Consider the following 21652-nt stretch of genomic DNA (forward strand, 5'->3'; position numbering starts at 1 on the left):
TGTGGCTATAGTTATACAACCGATATGCTTCATTTTGTTATATGTTTGGTATTAATTAAAAGATATCGACCAACAACCTTCGCGTTTGGATGCCCTTGACTTTCCCTTGCCTTCATCATCGCTTTGATTGATACTTTTCTTTCATCTTGTATCGCTTTCGCGAAATCTTCGGTTATGTAGACATCGGGGTAATTCTTTCACTGCTTTATCTTACCTCTGTTGCTCCAAATTTCGTTCCTGTCTTCACGGCTGATGAAACGGGCGATGATGATCTGAATCTATTCTGGATTTTCTTACCCACTCTGTGAACTGCATGGAATTTTATGTTCGACGCGTCTATGCCCATTTCGTTTTGAATTGCGCCACGAATCAGAGCTTTACAATCCTTGCCTTCCTGCTCTGCAATATTGTTGAAACGTAAGTTTTCTCGACGGGTGTATTGTTCAAAAATGACTAACTTAGGGAAGATGTGGGTTAACGTGGTAGAACATGGCTAGCCCAGGGTAGATGCAGGTTAACGTGGTAGATCATGGCTAACTTAGGGTAGATGTGGGTTAATGTGGTAGAACATGGCTAGCTTAGGGTAGATGTGGGTAAACGCGGTGGAACATGGCTAACTAAGGGTAGATGTGGGTAAACGTGGTAGAACATGGCTAACTATGGGTAGATGTGGGTTAACATTTTTTTTTTTTTTTAAACAATTTTATTTACAAGACGATCACTTACACTACTTACAGCATTAATTACACTCACATTGTACTTGCTACTAACACTACTGATACTTATACTTACACAAATTATGCATACACTACATTACGATACATGTATTACAATACTATTAACATTAATTTAATTTACGATTGGCAAAGTTCTTTTCAATTAGAAGACAATCACAAGTAAACATACGGGTCTCAAAAATGAAGTTAAGTATAAGTCTAATCTAAAAACAACAGCAGTATGAAAAATTAAAGTAAAAAAGCCCACGTGCGATAAAATTTCGGAAGTTCTTTTTTTGCGGTCGCGATCTCTTTTAGGATTTCAAGTTTTCCCGTGATGAACAGTAGGAAGATTTGAAAATCTAAGATGTCTCCGCAAAGGCTTGTGCAGAAAATGTGATATTTGGCTAACAATAGGCAATAATTTAGGACTTTCCAATGTTTTGTCCTATAATGCCAGCCATAGAGTATATGACTTGTGGATAACGTTATTGTTTCATTTGTTTTTTGGTGCCACCAGTCTTGAAACAGAATCCAGAAGTCGAGTATTAGTGTGCAGTTTATTAATAGGTGATGCAACGTTTGTTTTTCTGTATTGCATAGGTTGCATAAGGGGCTCTCTGAAATGCCGTCTCGGTAAAGACTGGCGCGAGTTGGAAGCACGTTATGAATCACTTTATACTGAAACATTATTATTTTAACTTCGTTTGTAACTTTAAATGGCATAAGATAAACGTTCTTGATGGTAGTTTTTGAAAATCCGTGGCGTAGAATTTTGGTTTCGGCAGTGGGAGGAACAAAGACGGTGTTTAAAAGAGAAGAGTAAATAGAACTGTGTTCGCGTGTGTGACGTTTGGAATAGGGTTTGTAAGAATAGCTTTCCAGTCTTTTGGGATTGCGTTGACCAAGCCATAGTATGTGGTGAAAGGCACATTTAAATTAAATTTTGTGACAAATTCATGCCACTTCAAAAATTTCTGATTTTGGTTTTAAAATGTCGCTTATCTTAGTAATACCGGCGTCATACCAAGTTTGGTAAAAGACAGGTTTTTTTCCTATAAGAATTTTTCTGTTATTCCACATTATTTCGTTTTTAGGATTTATTTTGGAATCGATGCCCGTTGAGATTTTAAACTCGCACATGGTAGAACATAGCTAACTAAGGGTAGATGTGGGTAAACGTGGTAGAATATGGCTAACTAAGGGTAGATGTGGGTTAACGTGGTAGAACATGGCTAACTAAGGGTAGATGTGGGTTAACGCGGTAGAACATAGCTAACTAAGGGTAGATGTGGGTTAACATGGTAGAACATAGCTAACTAAGGGTAGATGTGGGTTAACGTGGTAGAACATGATTAACTAAGCGTGACATGTGGGTTAACGTGGTAGAACATGGTTAACTAAAGGTAAATGGGGGTTAGCGCGGTAGAACATGGTTAACTTAAGGTAGAAATGGGTTAACGTGATAGAACATGGCTATCTAAGGGTAGATGTGGGATAACGTGGCAGAACATGGTAAACTAAGGGTAGATGGGGGTTAACGTGGTAGGAAACGGCTAACCTAGAGTAGATTGAGGTTAACTGGGTAGAACGTGGTTAACTCTTGGTAGCTGTGGGTTATCGTGGTAGAGCAAGGTTACAACAAGATTAACTTAAGGTAGAAGGGGTTAACGTGGAAGAATAAAGCTAACTAAGACATATCGTAAGTCTTACATGAAGCTTGTAACATGTATATTGTCAGCCATTTTGTCGTCTATATGGCATTCAGCCATGGCGTATATACCCACTATAACTGTAAATGTTTACGCGATTTAACACTAACTACTCTTATTTAGTATAAATCTACTAGCTTTCTATCATTAATGCCGGTCTCTGATTGGCCATGTTACTCGCTATCTATTCGGTGATAGATAATGAGTAGCGTTTGTCGACAAAATGGCGGCTGCTTCTTCGCGCTTTCAAATTGTCTGCGGGAAGAATTTAGATAATTTACTTGTTTAGTTTTGAACGACTAGTTTATACTAAAACAGTTAGATTATTCGCTCTCGGTTTCTATGTGCGATAGCTGATTCGGGCCGCGCGCTCATCAGCCATCACGCGATAGAAATCTCGAGCTCATAATGCAATTGTTAAATATAAAATCTGCAGAGCAAGTGGGTATTTAGTGATTTTTTAGTGATCTAGTGGGGAGAGGAGGGATAGGGGGGTCAGAACCTCTCGCTTCCCGTACCCTGCTCTCCCGCTTCCCGTACCCTGCTCTCCCGCTTCCCCGATCGTTTATCTTCCGACTCCCGCCTTTTTCAGTCCTGCTCCTGTCCCTTGTAAATTTGAAGACTCAAAGCGCAGTTCTTAAGCATTTCCATTGTTTTTAAACATTCTGCGCAAGATTAACACTGTCATATGGTCTCAGTTTAATGAAGTTTTGACTTACTCGTTTATCTATTTTGTTTAAGAATTTTACCATTTCAGTCCATTTTCACATCACATTTGTTTCTGACATCCGTTTTCAGTGACGACGGTCTTAAAAGTTCTAATTTGCAATTCTGAATCGTCCCGTATTTTGATAAAGTTGGATAGTGACTAGATACGCGTTTCCTGCAACCAGTCCGGCGTTTGTTGGGAACATGCAATTAAAATACGGAAATAGGATATGACGGACTTGACCAAACGTCCCAGGCAAATTTCTAATATTCTTATTTATCGATTGGCAATTCTAAGTACATCTAAACGAAGCCTTCCATCTGCCGAGGTGGCCGCTGTGATCTCCTTCTGCTCCAATTGATTGTTGACCTGTCAAGTCTGTCTCCCCTTCCGAGTAATTTTGTGATTTTATCTAAAAGACCTCTCCAGGATTTTTTTTTATCTTCAACTTTTGACTTTGATCAGGCAGCGAAAATCTATCGACATTGCTAGAAAGAGCGCCTAAAAGTTAGTAAAAATAATTAATGGCCAGGTTTGAGAGAAAGTTTTACAGACGTGTGACGTGTATGTGCAGGGGGGCACAAACTTCCCCCCCCCCCCACCCCGAAAAACATTTTCCAACTTTGCGAAGCTATAACTTTGCGACTTTAAAAGATATAACTCCAAAACTTTGCTATTTCTACTTATTTTAAGGTGCTCTTTCCAGCAGTGTAGAGAGATTTACATGGCCAATATAAAAAGTTAAAATTGGTATTTGGTATTAATTTTTCCTCCGTTTCAACAGATTAGAGTCTAATGAATAATTACAAGTAAGATGAGAGGATGGAGAAGGGCACAATATAGCAAGCTAATTAGATGCCCCTTACCTTAAATTACAATTTTTCATACAGTAAAAGGAAGCGATACAATTAGATATAAGATATATAGATACAAATATAAGAGAGGGAATCACACCTTAAACAACAAATATTTAAGTAAACATGATCATACGAAGACATTTATCAGCACTGGGAAAGGTAATGTGAGAAAAGTGCTCTATTAAAAAGTTTTTTAGTGGGCTTCTCCCGTATTGATATAGGAGTATCATTTCAATAGTAACACCCTATAACTGTATAATCGTGGATCTCAGATACAAAAGAAAGTGCAAAATTAGAAGATTTTTTTTCTAGAATATGATCGTAAAATAGTTTATACGTACTCAATTTGAATATGTCTGGGAGCTTAATTAGGCCAAGGCCTACATAATGGGGAGTAACATGGTCATGAATTGGTACATTGTTGATGATTCTTATAGCTTTGTTTTGTAGCTTTACCAACTGAGGCAATGGAGCTTCGTAATTATTACCCCACAATATGCAGCCGTATGTTGAATAAGGATGTACAAGTGCACAGTATACACTTACAAGAGTTTGAACTGTTACATGTCGCTTCAGTTTTGCGATATGTTTAGACTTTTGCTAATTTTACTGCTAATATAATCAGTATGATCATGCCATGACAGAAAGGAATCGATAACTTATCCTAAGTATTTAACAGTGTGAGACTGTTCAAGGTATTGATCGGCTAACTCAAGGGGGGATATAAATTGTAATTATTTCTCTGTCGTGGTTGGAAAACCAGGTATTTTGTCCTACTTAAATTCAGGGTTAACTTATTTGAGCATAGCCATTCATAGACTGGTGGTAGCTCGGAACTTATTCGCTGGATCAATACATCTAAATAGAAGAAAACTTTAATAGGTACTCCCCAAGGGGCTTTTCAGCGTCTAGTTACATAACTTCATCAGAACAATAATATCAAAAACTAATGACTATTTACATTAATATCACTAATTATATCAAAATTAATAACTGTTTGCAAGAATGTGACTCTTAAGTTTCTCCTTAAATGCCTTTAGGGAGGCACACTGTCTTAATTCAGGAGATACATTGTTCCAGAGCCTCGCCCCTCTAAAGGCAAAGGACCGCTGACCAGACGCTGACCTAAAGAATAGAATCTGTAGAGCTTCACGATTTCGTGTCCTACGATTATGAATGTCCGATATTTTAACAAACTTACTACTCAAGTAACTAGGGGCAATATGGTTCATGCATTTGTAAGTCATGACAGTGGCTCTGAAAAATAAAAGCTGATCTACAGAGAGCCAGTTTAGTTCTACAAGCAAAGTTTTGCACTAGCTGTAACTTCTTGATGTTGGTCGTAGAAGTATTGGACCACTCTGTCGAACAGTACAGCATTTTACTAAAGACTAACGATCATATTAATTGTTCGAGCGTTTTCCCATCAAAACTATTTTTTACTCGATTGATCTGGCATAGTTTTGCCATACAGGAGGACACGACGTTGGAAATATGGCAGTCATATGTGAGGTGAGAGTCCAGGGTAACACCTAAATCCTTCGCTGACGCGACTGGTTCTAAGTACTTGCCCAGAAAGGACACCACAGGAGAAGAGGAAAACCTCTTCCTCAGCTGCCTAGTTGCGATGAGCATAAACATGGTCTTGTCTGGGTTTATCAACAGCTGATTTTCACAGCACCAAGCTGCGACGCGCAGTAGGTCTTGTTCTAGGTTTGCAATCGCTGTGTCTACGTCAGGTAAAGAAAAGGAGAGAAAGACCTTGGAATCGTCGACTGCTGTTAAAGATGTGTCATCTGCAAAAAATCTTACAGTAAAGTGATTAGTAGCTCTGGCTGTATCGTTTATATAAACTATAAAGAGAAATAGCACTAATATTGACCCTTGTGGTACTCCTGATTTCAATAAGTAGAAATTAGACTCGACACCATTAACGAACGCCTTTTGTTCCCGTTTGCTTAAGTATAAAGAACCACTGGTTCAAGAACCACTGGTTTTCACCGGCACGAATGCCATATAGGTCAAGTTTGGAAAGTAAAATGGAATGGTTAACTGTGTCAAAGTCTTTGCTCAAGTCTAGAAATATAGATACAGCATAGCTACCTTCGTCAATAGCTTTAGTTATATCATCTACTAAGTCAACCAAGCAGTCAGTTGCAGTTTTTCCGGCTCTAAAGCCAAACTGGTTCCATACAAGAATATTTTCCCTGTTAAAAATGAAATATCAATTGATTAAGAATGCATCTTTCAAAAATGTTACTTAGGGCTCAAAGGACTGATATAGGGCGATAGTTGTTACATAAGGAGCGAGAGCCCTGTTTAAAAATTGGGATAACTTTGGCAACTTTTAAACTGCCTTGCTTAAGTGATAAATTAATGTCATAGGTCAATGGACTATAAATTATAGGTGAGGCAGAAGATAATAGCAAAGGATGAACTTTGTCAAAACCAAACGATTTCTTAATATCAATACTTTCTAATAATGATAAAACCTCCACTTCATTTACTCTAATAACGCGAAACGATTCTTTTTTCCTGTGCTCGTAAGAAGAGGAACGTTGATTTGATTTGGGCAGTTTAGATGCAAGTTCGGCTGGAACACCGCAGAAGTACTTGTTGATCGCATATGATATTGAGAACGGCTGTTCAAAGTTTTTGCCATTTACTTGCAATTTTTCAATGTTGGAAGATGGCCTCTTTTTGTTCATAATCACATTAATGTTATCCCACATTTTCTTAGAGTTTGTAGAGTCTAGGTATATTACCATAATATAGTGCGTGATATATTTTGTTGATGGCCATTATTTTGTTGCGATAAAGTTTGTATTTATCATCATAATAGGAGTTACGGGTTGTCAGCCATTTTTATACAGCTGATTATGAATTAAAAAGTTAAAATAACCATGGAAAGGTCCATTTCATCAGATTCCATAACACGTTCAACTCCTGAGTCTGAAAGAATCTTGCAGAATGTTTCCTCAATAAGTTGCAACCGGCTATCAGTCTTCCATGTGCAGACCTTTTACTGCCGCACCGAAAAATACTAACGTGTACTAAGACCTAATAAAATGGTCTTTGACGACATAGAGTTGAGATACTTTCCTAACCAAGTCGCGCACTCAGACTTGCTTATAATACACGACACATGTGCCCTAATGCCGCTCGACGTAACCACCGTAAAAGGGTTTACAATTTCACCGGAAGTAAGCCTGTTTTTCAGCCCAAGCGTGAATTTTCGTTTCCTCGATTGCTCAGAAGACGCTAAATGCGCGTCAAATAACATTTTGGGTTCTTGTTTTCGACAGTATTTTAACGTATTAATAAATGACAATAATTAGCGTTTTGCATTTCTCTCCCGCTTCCCGCCCTTTTAGAATTCCCGCTTCCCACCCTTTCCTCTCCCGCCTCCCGTACCCTTCATGCCCTCTATTCTCCCGGGCTCCCGCCCCCCGGTTCCCCCGTCTTCCTTCCCACCATTCACGGGAAATTGACTATAATGAGAAAAGTTGATTGCATCTGTGTCTCCAAAGAGGTCGAAAATGTTGTTCTATCTTATTTGCTAAAGGGTGCAATTTTTAGTTTTATATAAAATAAGAACATGTTTCAAATGTTAGGCTAAAGAGGTTCTTGACCAATTGCTTTGCGCGTGTTGCCTATCAAACGAGCACTCAATGTTCAACCTATCAAATGAGCACTCTACAGTGGTAGTATTGGCTACTTACCAAATTATTCAAACCTTTTTTACTCACTTTCGACTTGTGGCTAAATTTTGACTCGTCAATTTGAATAATGACCCCTGGTCCACCAAGCCTTGGGATTGAGTGTAAGATTAAAGCCTGCCAGGCCACTTCTCTACATTTTCGAGCTATTTTGATGAGAACTTTGCGCGACGCAATTCCCTCGAAAAATATGGCTCTCAAGGAATCTTTTTGAGCCCATTTCCAGAGAAACTGAATCTGCCGCTGTAGTGAGAGCCTGCTACCTTCAAAAAACGATCCGCTCCGGAGTGATTTCACTAGTCCACATCGGTTGCACTTCCTGTCAATCCAATCATACTTGTTGTCACAAAACAACCCTTTTCATCTTTTTAGTGGCTAGGAATAAATACCTTGCGAATAATCTGCTATTTACTGGCTTTTTACATACCACTGATATCCATCGGGTTCCCGTCGGCAAATAATAATATTAATCCGGTGTGCACATCAAGAGAAATTAACATTTCTTTTCAGGAGCCTTTTCCTCTGTAATCAATGTATGAGAACCAATTTCGTCCTTAATTCATTTTAGTAAATAAGAGGAGCAAGTCTCTCGCGGAAAAAGTCTGGCATGTCTAAGTAAGTGGCGCGTGAACTGCGCAGAACAGCCGGAACACCGTGTTTCGTATCGGGGAAATACCTTAATACTGGGTGTTTTTGACAGGCTTGTTTTTGGATGAAACTTAATCGAAGGGGGGAAAGGGGCTATTATCGAAGGGATCTTTGTAATACAAGACTGGGGAATTTTTTTTCGAGGTGAGGGGTTAACAGGAATTTTACGGTATTACGCTCTACATTCCCATCCCATTTGCTAAAATTCCAGTTACAATTCTCACTAGTAACTGTCTATTCTTTTACTGGTTTCGTGTCGCTTCCTCGAACTTTCTATACCTGGCCACTCCTGGATCTTCCGGTGTTCATGGTTTTAGCACGGAAAAATATCTTTTAATAATGGGCACAATTTAACTACCACACAATAACTGGAAATACACTCATTCCAAAGGTGTGGCTAACAACCCATAATTCCCTAATTCGCTCTGATGAAGGCTGGGGTAAAAGCCCAAAACGTGAGCTGTCGAATTCTTGTAACGTGGTCAATTTACCACATGAACTTAGTTGCTGAACCAAATTTCGCGTCGATCGATACTAGCAATGATCACACGGTCGACATATCGATCGCTACCTAATGGTCGGCTGTCGGCAGCATGTCGATGATATATCAGTGTAGCAAATCATTTCATTCTCAGCAGTATCCCTCCTCAAACGGCAGCTATCTTGTCTACTACGCCGTCAGCTAGTTAGTGAGTGAGCTATTTCGTAGATTTCCTGCAATAGCAAAAGTTACTTTGAACAGGGTTGTACAGGGTAATTCGAGACGCCTGACTTGAGGGCGAAAAACTCGTGATTCGTGAAAAGAGTTCAATTTTAGTTGTGATTAGTGAATTGATAGCCTCACCTGGGGCCCGTTTCTCGAAACTCCCCAGACTTTCTGGGTCTTATTTCGGGTGCTGTAATTTCCTACGTATCTCAAAGACGAAGACGTTTCCAGGAGTGAAATTTACAACAAGTTTGCCCTTTCGTATCTTGAAATCATAGTAAAAGGCCAGCTTTCTAGAAAAGGCAGATCGCAGTTTTTGAAATGGCTTTTCGGCCCGGAGAGTTTACGGGACTTTCGAGAGAGATCCGTGAACGTGATCCGTGTTTTGCGGATTGTGATTCGTGAATCATGGGTAAATTTTCGTGCAAACTGAGAATCTAATAGTAACTAATGATCAATAAACTGTTTTTATATAAGTACTGAGACTTATTCCTGAAATGAGAGTGATGAAAATAATCTTTCAGTTTAAAGTCACAGCCAATAAGCGACGCCAACGATGAAATTTCAGAGTGGAAAAGCATGGTTCGCGGTGTCTGATTGGACAGACGATGAATAGTAATCGCACGTGCGAAATTTCAGAGTGAAAAAGCATGGTTCGTGGCGTCTGATTGGACGGACGATGATTAGTCATCGTACGTACGAGGAAACTACGTCATTCTCGGCGCGAAAACTGGCAAGCTGCGTTCAGTTTCAGTTCAAACCGGAAAGATTTGTGGATGCCGTTTCGGTTGACAATTTCATCGCAGAACAAGACACAAAGAGATGTAAAAGAAATTTGGGTTTAGCAACTAAGTTCATGTGGTTAATTGGCCACGGTACAAGAATTCGAGAGCTGACGTTTTGAGCGTTTACCCTAGCCTTCGTCAGAGCGAATTAGGGAATTATAGGTTTTTAGCGGTATATATACTGAACGAAACAAAGAATGAAATATATATTAATTGCCAAATTTGAAAAGGTGTGGTTTTACGTTTGCGACGCAAAAGCCTTTAATTAAAGCTTCGCTCTGACGAGTATGTCTTTGAGCGATTTACCTCTTTTGTATGATATAATCGGAGGCGTTTTGAAAATTGTTTTCAGCAGTGGCTGATTTTGGATGAGGTTCCATTCTTGCATCAGTATTTGTTGTAAATGTTTAACCCCTTGGTGGTATGCTGTCACAAAAGGCAATATTTTGCCTTTAGTTTTTTTGGTTTGTTTTTTAAGTGTCGACTGCCTTGCGGCAAACGAGACCTCAGATAACGTTTTTTCAATTAGGCTTTTTGGGTAACCACGTGCTTCAAGTCGTGTTTTGAAATTACACATGGCCTCCTGGAAATTTCTTTCCGAGGAGTTTGTTCTTAGAAGTCTGATAGCTTCTCCTTTAATGAAGCCTTTCTTAACACCTGGCGGGTGGCAAGATGAATAGTGTGTATATTGAAAGGTCTCAGTCGGTTTGTAGTGAGTTTTGACGTCGAGGATAGCTTCGTTTTGGAATCTTTCACCTTTGTAGACAACCGTGTCTAAGAATGTGATTTCAGTCTCTAAGATTTCAGCCGTGAACTTTATAGTTGGATGGAACGTGTTAGCTTGTTCTATGAATAGATCAATGTCTTGTTTACGAACATCCCACAGGGAGAAAACGTCGTCAATGTAACGCTTCCATACTCTCGGCTTGATACTGCTTTGGTGAAGCAGTTTTGTTTCAATTTCTGCCATAAAGAGATTGGCGAAAGCAACCGCCATTCGTGTTCCCATGGCAGTTCCAAAACACTGGAGATAGTTTACTCCGTTGAACTGGAACGAATTTTGTTTCAGTATAAGCCCGAGCATTTGTTTTAAGTAGTGGGACGGAATGGGAGGGCTGTTATTGTGGTATTTTTCGTATGCTTGGCATACTATTGTGATACCGCCCTCTTCTTGTGGAATGTTTGTGTACAAGCTTGTTACATCCATTGATACTAAAATAGTATCATTTGACACTTGCGTTTTCTCTATAAAGTTGATGAAATCAGTTGTATCTTTGAGATAGGATTTTTGCTTTTGAGCAATAGGCTGTAATAAATGATCCACAAAGGATGATATCCTTTCAGTTGGTCCTTCGCAGCCCGATATAATCGGTCTACCCACTGGCAAAGGTTTGTGGATTTTTGTTAAAGTGTAGAAAATCGGTATTCTGAGCGGATTGGGAGTCTGTGAAAGCCACTTTTTTGTCATATCGTCTATATGTTTGCCATTGTGCAGTTGAGCAATAAGCTCATTAACTTTTTTTAATATGTCAGTGACCATGGGGTTTTCAAGAGGTCGGTAGTGGTCTCTGTTGTCACGGGTGTTTCAATAAATTTGAGCCCTTTTGCTAACACGCTGACTTGGTGATCAGTTAATGTATTGTCTGAAAGGTTTTTAAGGTATTTTTCATTTTTCTCCCTTTCTGTAGTCACTCGCTTGTGTAGTGTATTTTTTCTATGCTTTTTGCGTTTATTATTCTTGGATAGCCTTTTTGCTGTAATGGGTTTGGCGACTGATTTTTCAGAGATGACACTGTTGTACTTTTCAACATGTTTATTATCACTCTGAAAGCGTGTACATATAAGATCTTTCAGCTCTGAAAGCTGATTTTCTATTTTGTCTATCCTGTCGACATCAGTATTTACAATGTTCCTCAAGGGCGAACGTGATCTTTCGCGTGTATTTACATTATATTGTGATCGAGACTTGGCAATATTAGTCTTTTCAAGTTTGTTCTTGTGACTAACAAGTCTACGCTGATGGAAGCGCACTAGGGCGCTAACGTATTGTTCTTCGGCGTGACTTTTAATAGCGCTTATTTCCTGTCGAAAGATTTCGTCAGGCGTGACGTTTGCCTTCGCCTTGTATTGAAGCGACTTAGGGCAAGTCTTTTGTTGTAAGTGTCTCTCCAGTTTTAAAATGGAGGTTTCAGTTCCTTGCTTCTTGAACTGGATAGCGCAGATGGTGTCTTCATGTTTCCTCTTCCTTGGCTGCCGCGTGGATCGGCTATTCCTCGGAAGGTTTTCTTTTTGACGGCTTTCTTTTTGAAGGCGTAGACCTTCGTTGCTGCGTTGTTTGGCTAATACAGCTTTATGCCTTGGCTCGAGTTGTGATGCTGGAGGGCTATCCTCTGGGTCCGATTCTAAGTTCGGACCAGTGTACGTTAATTCCATCGCCTCGTCCAGATTTGGACGGTAGTCTGGCGTTTTTGGTGGCCGCAATGGTGTTTCAAAAGCTGACATCTTTTTCAGGTAAAACTGAAAGTGAAGTATATCGTCTAGCAGGACCGGCGGTTTCGATTCTTAAAGAATCTCTTCAGCTGCTTTGTTAAGTCAGGCTGTGTTAATCAGGGACAGGCAGAGAAACTCTCAATTCCAATCCCGCCAAAAAGGATGGAAAACCATCCTTTTATACTTGGTTTACCTGCGGTTAGGATCAACGGTGTCCCGTTTTCATTGGTTCTCTCTGGAAATATATACTGAACGAAACAAAGAATGAAATATATATTAATTGCCAAGTTTTGAGCGACGACGATATTTATAAATAATGATAATTACTATAGCTTTATTCAGCCGAGCTGTTACTCAAAGATGGAGTTTTTTCATTACATTAACACAGTTAACTGATTAGTGATCAAAGCCCGCACTGGAGGAATCTCGCTCCGCTACCGCCGAATCTTTGAGACTGAGGCCTACAGTGGATGTCAGTGATGATTTGAACTGGACTTTACAAAGGACAGGTTAGATAAGTCCTGTAAGATATACATCCCGGACAAATTAAGTATGTAACATTGAGTGCATTATCATAATTATCTTAGATAGATCTCCTAAATTTTATCTGATATACTAATGGGGTGGTGGTGGTCGGGTGGGGGAGGGGAGGATCCTTAGCCTCTCTTTGTCGATGAAACGCCTAAAGAGTTTCTTTGTTATTTTTCGGTGTAAAAGCTTTCTGTAGGAAGGAAAGGAAGAAGTCTGCCTTCTTCCTTGAATCGTTTGGACTGCGCCCTGTACTCTGACAGTGCAGCTCGGCAACGTAGCTCGATATCTTTGAGCGACGACTTTCCACAACGCTCCCTCTCCGTGGAAACAACCGTGTTGAACTTATTTCTGTCCAAGAGTTTTAGCTCACAGGTTCCGATGAATCCCCTCAGCGTATTTCTGGCCACTCCATATTTCTCCATAGCCTTGGCAAGGGAACACTTTCTCTGTTTCATTATCTTCAGAACTCCGTCATAACGGGCGTGAATTCCTCCCAGATACAGGCCTGTCACTATAAGGCGTAAGAGAGACTATCAATGAGATTGTGAATCTAATTAAGTTCTTTCCAGTCCAATAACTTCCGTTTATGTTATATACTTCGAATATCGCAATTCGAATGAAATACAGTGCACCTTATTGTGACTATCACGTAATCCTATTAGTTACACAATTGGCTACTTTACGTCGCGTGGTTGGACGGTTATCACGCGATAACCCCTTGTCTGCGTCGATATGGCTCGAAAATGTAGAGAAGGGGACTGGCAGGCTCTAGTCTTACACCCAATCCCAAGGCTTGGTGACCAGAGGTCGTTATTCAAATTGACGAGTCAAAATTTAACCACAAGTCAAAGGTGAGTAAAAAAGGTTTGAATACTTTGGTAAGTAACCAATACTGCCACTGTAGAGTGCTCATTTGATAGGTTGAACGTGCATCTATATATCCCAAACTGTTGCTAAGCTTTGGTGCCGAAAAGTAAAGGAATAAAAACGCGGTTCCATTACCATTAACAAAAGTGAAGGGTGATTGTCCGATCGACAAATTTACCCCGGCTAAATCAAGAGAAGATATTAAGGGAAGATTAAAAGTATTAATCAACTTTAAACATTCTCCTAACTTTCAAATCCCAAACTAAGAAAATCACGTTGCAAGGGTGAGGAACTCCGGCAAATTTTTATACCCAATAACAAAAATTCGCTCTGTTCAGAAGCTCTTGTTTACTGTTGTAGTATTATCATTTTACTTAACTATAGCGACCAGATCATTTTCACGTCAGTTAACTACAACAGAACATTTATGTATCGATGATTATGATAACTAATTTTTTTTTTTAAGGACCAAAGTGAATTGTTTCACAAAAGGAGCGGGCAGCCAGGTAGTTGGCCTATTAACCAGTAAATTCTACGGTTGTTGACTGTTAGGGGTAACACTGCACATGGTTTATTTTTTGGAAACAGAGAACGGTTCACTATTATTTGATAGCTCCCTCAAAAGAGCACTACTCACTTGTCTGGTATCGTTAAGTGGTGAATCACCTAAAAACTTGACGACCATATGGGACTGCACTTCTTTCGCAGTTTCATAGAAGACGCCGCCCGAGAAGAGAGAAATGGGTACTTGGTTTGTTCGATACGCAGTACGTGCCAACCCACCCATACTTACAGCTCGTAAGCGACAAATGCGGCCACTCTTTTGGGCATTATATAACGCCAAGTACAACCCGGTTTTTTGCACACCGACCAGTGGGCGACATATCGCCAGATACAGAGACAATTGGGTTTGAATCACAGAACAGTCAATCATTCATTGCATTTCGTCGATCCGGTCACTGGGGTACACACGCAACACGCGCAAAGCAATTGGTCGACAGCAAAAGAAAAGTTAAAAAAAATGAAGGGTAATACAAACCCTAACTTTCTGATAGAATACCTTCATGAATTTATGTGGAGGAGATGGTATGGTGATACTTACCCAAGTGGATGTTTTCAGCGTCTTTTGCAAGACATTGCTGAGCAGAATCCGCTTTGAAATTAGTGTAGTCTGCAATGCGGTGCAAGATATACCAAGAAGCACAAAAAATAAAATGTTTAGAAACTTGAAAGGAGAGGGGACGAAGATTCTGAAACTTCAAATAGACCTTTCATGTTAAATGGGCCACTGATTTCTACGGCGCTGAAAAGAATATTTAATAAGACGCTAATTGTTGCAGACACTTGAGTAGGTTTACAGTAAAAACCCACAAGTAAGAACCTACTTTTTAAGAACTTGTTAGGCTGAAGTTTGCTAATTGGACCCCCTCTGTACAAGAACCTCTTTAGCCTAACATTTGAAACATGTTCTTATCTTATATAAAACTAAACTGTGCACACTTCGGCAAATAAGATAGGTCAACATTTTGGACCTCTTTGGAGACACAGGTGCAATCAACTTTTCTTATTATAGTCAATTTCCCGCGAATAGTGGGAAGGGAAGGGAAGGGGGGGACAGGGGGTCGGGAGCCCGGGAGAATAGGGGGCGGGAAGGGTACGGGAGGCGGGAGAGGAAAGGGTGGGAAGCGGGAATTCTAAAAGGGCGGCAGGCGGGAGAGAAATGCAAAACCCTAACTACTTGAGGAAAGTATCTCAACTCTATGTCGTCAAAGACCATTTTATAAGGTCTCAGTACACGTTAGTATTTTTCGGTGCGGCAGTAAAAGGTCTGTACATAGAGGACTGATAGCCTGTAGCAACTTATTGGGGAAACATTCTGCAAGATTCTTTCAGACTCCTGAGTTGAACGTGATAGGGAATTTGGTGAAATAGACCTTTTCATGGTTATTTTAACTTTTTATATTGACCATGTAACGAAAATCTCTCTACACCGCTGGAAAGAGCACCTTAAAATTAGTGGAAATGGCAAAGTTTTGGAGCTATATCTTATAAAATCGCAAAGTTAGAGCTTCGCAAAGTCGGAAAATATTTTTCGAGGTGGGGGGGGGGGGAGGTTTGTGCCCCCCAGCACACACACGACACACGTCACAAGTCTGTAAAACTTTCTCTCAAACCTGGCCATTAATTATTTTTACTAACTTTCAGGCGCTCTTTCTAGCAATGTCCATAGATTTTCGCTACCTGATCAAAGTCAAAAGTTGAAGGAAAAAAATCCTGGAAAGGTCATTTAGATAAAATCACGAAATTACTCGGAAGAGGAGACAGACTTGACAAGTCAACAACCATTTAAAGCAGAAGGACATCACTGCAACCACCTCGGCAAATGGAAGACTTCGTTTAGATGTACTTAGATTTGCCAATCGATAAAAAAGAATGTCAGAAATATGCCTGGGACGTTTGGTCAAGTCCGTCATATCCTATTTCCGTATTTTAATTGCATGATCCCAACAAACGCGGGACTGGTTACTGGAGACGCGTATCTAGTCACTATCAAACTTTATCAGAACACAGGACGTTTCAGAACTGCAAATTAGAACTTTTAAGACCGTCGTCACTGAAAACGGATGTCTGAAACAAATGTGACGTGAAAATGGACTGAAATGGTAAAATTCTCCAACAAAAAAGATAAACGAGTAAGTCAAAACTTCATTAAACTGAGACCATATGACAGTATTTATCTTGGGCAGATTGTTTAAAAACAATGAAAATGCCTAAGAACTGCGTTTTGAGTCTTCAAATTTACAGGGGACGGGAGCAGGACTGAAAAAGGCGGGAGTCGGGAGATAAACGATAAAGGTACAGGAAGCGGGAGAGCAGGGTACGGGAAGTGGAAGGTTCCGACCCCCCTATCCCGCCCTCCTCCCGCTAAATCATTAAAAAATCACTAAATACCTACTTGCTTTGCAGATTTTATATTTAACAATTACATTATGAGCTCGAGATTTCGATCGCGTGATAGCTGAGGAGCGCGCGGCCCGAATCAGCTTTATAATAAAGTTCGGATATAACGCGCGCTGTCATTGGTTGAAAGAGCGTGCTCTATGAGAGTATAGACATAAGGCTGAGCTAAAGCTGTTCCGCCATCTGCCAAATTGTACCAGGTTCGACCTTTTCCGGGACTTCTTTTTAGCTTTATTCCGATAATTGAAAGTGAAATTTCGGAACAAGCAAACCGGCAAGTAGTAGAAAAATCAAATAAAGGTTTGTAAACATACCAGGCGCCGTAATTTACGTTATTGAAACGTGAGCAGATACGAAAATCCTCAAAGGAAAAACAAAATAGACATTCCGAGTTTTAAAGATTGATTCACGCTTAGTTATATTGCAAGCTTACGTACGGAAATAAAAATCAAACACAGCTAACATTCATATAGTATATAAAGTTCAGTGTTCAAAAAGAAAACAGAAAAAAACAGAAATGATGAAAAATATAACCAAACTGGCATAACTGTGAAAATTTATTCTAATCATGACGGTGTCTAGGCGAATATGATCATGCTGAAGTCCATCGCGGCTCGCTCATCATGGCGATCTCCGGTCATCACAGTAAAGCAAGCCTCAGAAACTACATCGGCCGCCCTTCGAGTGAAAAAATAAGAGCTTGTTCTGATATCCTTTCCGATGCGTTGAGTGGAAAGTCACATCTGTCACTGCAGCCGAGTTTTGCTCCGCTGTCATCCCGAGCGATCTTCATGTTCCGGTGAATTCGGCTGTCGTTCATTCAAAAAACACTCGCCTTGAACAGTTTGTTTTCTAACTTGTCATGTGAAAAAACTCGCGTGTTTCTATGAGCCATAATTCGGCTGAAGTTCACTGAACATTTCACTTCAAGATGCTATATTAGAGACTTAAAAACTTCAGGCAAAACTGTTAAATTCGACCTGCCGAACTATTCTAGTTTGTAAACTATCGCAGAAGGTGAACTTTGATAGTTTTTTAACTTTGATAGTTTTTAACTTTGACAGTTTTTTAACTTTGATGGTTTGACAATTTTGACAGCTTTAGTCTTGTACAGCCAATCAGATTATTTGAACCATTCCAACAGGGATTATGATTGGCTTATTGTAACGTGCTTTATGAGAGTATAGAGCATGCTGACGACACTGTTGTTCGCTTTGGAAATAAAGTTTGTATTGAAAATTGAAAGTAATGCTCGGGGAATTTAATGGATTCTTTATTATAAAACAAATAGAGAAGCCTTGACTGTGCTCTGTTCTGTTATAAAGCACTTAGGAAGCGGCTAAAGCACTCAAGAAGTGGGGAGAAACACGAGACATAGTCGAGTGTTTCTCCCTACACTTCTTTCGTGCTCTAGCCGCTTCCTAAGTGCTTTATAACAGAACAGAGCACAGTCAAGGCTTCTCTATTTGTTAAATCGCGCATAGAAACCGAGAGCGAATAATCCAACTGTTTTAGTATAAACTAGTCGTTCAAAACTAAACAAGTAAATTATCTAAATTCTTCCCGCAGACAATTTGAAAGCGCGAAGAAGCAGCCGCCATTTCACCGAATAGATAGCGAGTAGCATCCCCACTCAGAGACCCGCATTTGTGATAGAACACCAGTAGATTTATACTAAATAAGAGTAGTTAGTATTAAATCGCGTAAACATGCACAGTTATAGTGTATTACCGGCTGCGTCTGGTCCGGAAATTCTATTACATTTTGTCCGAAATAAGGAACAATACGCACGTAGAACGTTTGTATTATATTAAGAAAATGTGCGCTCTTTTAGCATCTTGTCACTAAATTGCACTATTATCAGTCATTGGTATGATCAGTTCACCACACTCGACTACTATATACCTCTTACTAACCGAGTTCGAGGTCCGTACTAAACGGACTGAGTTTTTCAGTCCCCTCTTTGATTTATGGTTGAAACACAAAGCGCGCAAGGCCATAAGGGGGGAAAACGAGGATCCGTAACTTACAAAATGGACCGGCAAGATGAGGTTTGCAAGACTAAGAGATACAATAATTAACTATTAAGATTAAAAGGTATAAAGGTTGAAAACTGACAAAAGTCAGCCGAGCGTCGGTAGAGTATCGGCCGAGAGTCGACAGTCTATCGGCCGACTAGCTGTCGCGATAAGGATGCTGCCGGCCGACACTTGAGTCGGTCGCCACGCGACCGACTATCGACTCTTGTCGAGCGAGTGTCGACCATGTGTCGATCGACATATGGACCGATTGTCTATTGACACTCGACCGAAATGTCGATCGGGTGTCAACCACACTCGGTCGATATGTCGGCCAAGTGTTGATCGCTGGTATCGATCGCCACTCGACCGCGGGTGCCTTTAGTACACATGATCCTAGGATTCTATTCACCGACTATCGAGCGACTGTCGACTGACATGTCGACCAAGTGTCGATCGACAGGTCGATCGAGTGTCAACCACACTCGATCGATATGTCGGTCGAGTGTGGATCGCTGGTATCGACCGTCACTCGACCGCGGGTATCTTTAATACACATGATCCCAATTATCTACATAATTATGTAAGCCGGGTGCAATATACGGTCGTAAAAGCAACTATTTTAATCTAACCTTGAAGGGTGTCTTGAGTATCAAATATATCAAGTTCAGTACCTCCAGAGTCATAAGCCGGGCTTATGGGGCTACAAAATAATAAAATAATGAACATATTATGGTAGGGTCGCAGATTTTACGGTTGAAGGCCAAATATTCCAGTTGACATATTTTCCGAAAGTGGCCTTATTTTCGTTACAATTTACATCATTTTTATGGTCTATACACTTAACCACTAGCGAAGATGAAGTTACACAACAAATATATTTCACAGTTTACTAACAAGAGTACATAAAAAATGAAAGCTATGGTGCTCTTTTCTTCCTGATTGACCATGCTACCTTTTGCAATGTCGCCCTAATAAGAAAAAAGATCTTGTGTAACATTTTTAATATCTTTTCAGTACAACAGGGGAAGGAGGGCTGCTCGTGACTCGTGGGTGTTTGGTATAGTCTCTTGTGCGAATAGTTCCGCAAGAGGCTATTTCCAAGTAGTGGACAGAAGGAATGCGGCAACTCTTCTGTCCATCATTCAAAGATGCGTTTTACCAGGCACAAAAGTGCACAGCGATGATTGGGCCGCATATCGAAGACTCCAACTTTAGCCCAATGTCAACAGGCACCGAGTTGTTGTGCACGCGTACAGTTTTGTGGATCCACGAACAGGCGTGGACACACAAGAGGTGGAGTCCGCTAGGAGACAATTGAAACTGGGGCAGAAAAGGAGAAAGGGGCTACGCAGAGAAGTTTTTCAATCCTACCTGGACGAGAGAATGGAGAGGGGGCAGTTATCGAGTGATTATGCACAATTTCCTTGCCATTTTCCCGCAACAATTTCCAACCGATCATCCGGTACTTTAACCTTAAACCAACCGCATAGCAGAAAAAAAAAGAATAGACAAATGAGCATAGACCCTTAGAGGTACCAAGAACTTGATTTATTGACTTACCTGAAAGTTTTTTCAACCCTAAGAGGAACAACTTTAAACTGTTTAACTATACTAGTTGCAATGTTTTTTTTTCTGTAGTAGGTGTAATAAGGTGGTGTAAGGTACAGATGTAGGTGAAATAAGTTTAACAGTCCAACTTGCTTTATGGACCTACAAATGGTACAATATAACTTGAAATAGGTCAAGACATATAAATAAAGTTATTTTAAAACATAATCTAGATTCGCGTTACTTACATCAGAATAATAAGGCAAGACCAACTTATCAGCGGCATCCCTTTTTTTGCAGACGAAGTAAAAAAGAAAAGAAAAATTAGGGTGGAAACTATTAGAAAAACACTGAAAGCCGCTGCGTGGAAGGTTTTTTTTTCTTTTGAGCCAGAAGCCACCCAACAGGACTCCGCTATATACCGAGGTGGGTATTGAAAAGATTCTTAAACCGAGCAGGGCCGTGAACGGTATTCTTAGGTCGGTTATTACCGTATACGTTATTTACAAACCGAGCACCGTTATGTAACAACACCAAACTGAGGTCACACAACGGCAACCCCTGCACAGTTTAAAAACCGAGGTCGGTCCGTGTATCCCAAGCTCGGTTAATACCGTGGACGTTACGTGGACATCAACCGAGGACAGTTTACCGACAGTACATACACTACCCGAGGACAGATTTTTTCCCGAGGTCGGTTTTTCAGAACCGAGGTAGGTTGCCCAGAAACAAAAACTGATCCCGGTCGACAACCGACCAGCTATCGACCGATAGTCGACCGATGGTCGACCGATATATCGACCGACCGTCGGCCGATGCATCGGCCGATATGTAGCGATCAATTGCCGGTGAAGTATCGGTCAAGTATCGGTCAAGTACCGGTCAAGTATCGGTCAAGTATCGTTCAAGCATCGCTCAAGTATCGGTCAAGTATCGGTCAAGTATCGGTCAAGTATCGGTCAAGTATCGGTCAAGTAATGGTCAAGTATCAATCAAGCATCGGTCAAGTACCGGCCAAGTATCGGTCAAGTATCGGCCAAGTATAGGTTCACTTACTGACCTTATCGCTCAGAAGAAAATAGGCTAAGAAAGAGTGCGAGGTTTTTCGATATATGTTCCGATTTGGTAATGGAAAAATACATGGTAAAGTTGGTCGCTCTTGTGTAATTAATGTTGTACCTTGACGTATTTCCATTATTCCTAAAACTACCCGGCTTATGCTTTATCCCTGATGTAATGCTGCCCTTTATACAACATACCTTAAATAATTATTATTCCTTAGCTCTAATAGCTCTAACAGGGCCTCAAAGTTATATTCCTTGTACAACGTTACCGATATTAACTGTCCAGTTTATGTCGGTAATGGGATCCACCTAAATTGT

General features: G+C 40.3%; 1 protein-coding gene and 1 pseudogene across 1 annotated transcript; one reads left to right on the top strand and one right to left on the bottom strand.

Annotated features, from left to right (window-relative positions):
• Positions 1 to 10095: 10095 nt before the first annotated feature.
• LOC149038836 (uncharacterized) lies at positions 10096 to 11422 on the bottom strand. Its single transcript, XM_089183623.1, has one exon. The coding sequence runs from the start codon at positions 11390 to 11392 to the stop codon at positions 10118 to 10120; it is 1275 nt and encodes a 424-aa protein (XP_089039749.1). The 5' UTR covers positions 11393 to 11422; the 3' UTR covers positions 10096 to 10117.
• Positions 11423 to 12224: 802 nt separating this feature from the next.
• On the top strand, positions 12225 to 20193 carry LOC149038837 (uncharacterized; annotated as a pseudogene).
• Positions 20194 to 21652: the final 1459 nt, after the last annotated feature.

This window comes from Pocillopora damicornis, chromosome 10 (assembly GCF_964200805.1).
Source record: "Pocillopora damicornis chromosome 10, jaPocDami1.2, whole genome shotgun sequence".
Lineage (NCBI taxonomy): Eukaryota > Metazoa > Cnidaria > Anthozoa > Scleractinia > Pocilloporidae > Pocillopora > Pocillopora damicornis.

Coding starts and splice junctions, on each gene's coding strand:
- LOC149038836 (XM_089183623.1), bottom strand. CDS start 11,392: ATGGTCACTGACATATTAAAAAAAGTTAATGAGCTTATTGCTCAACTG.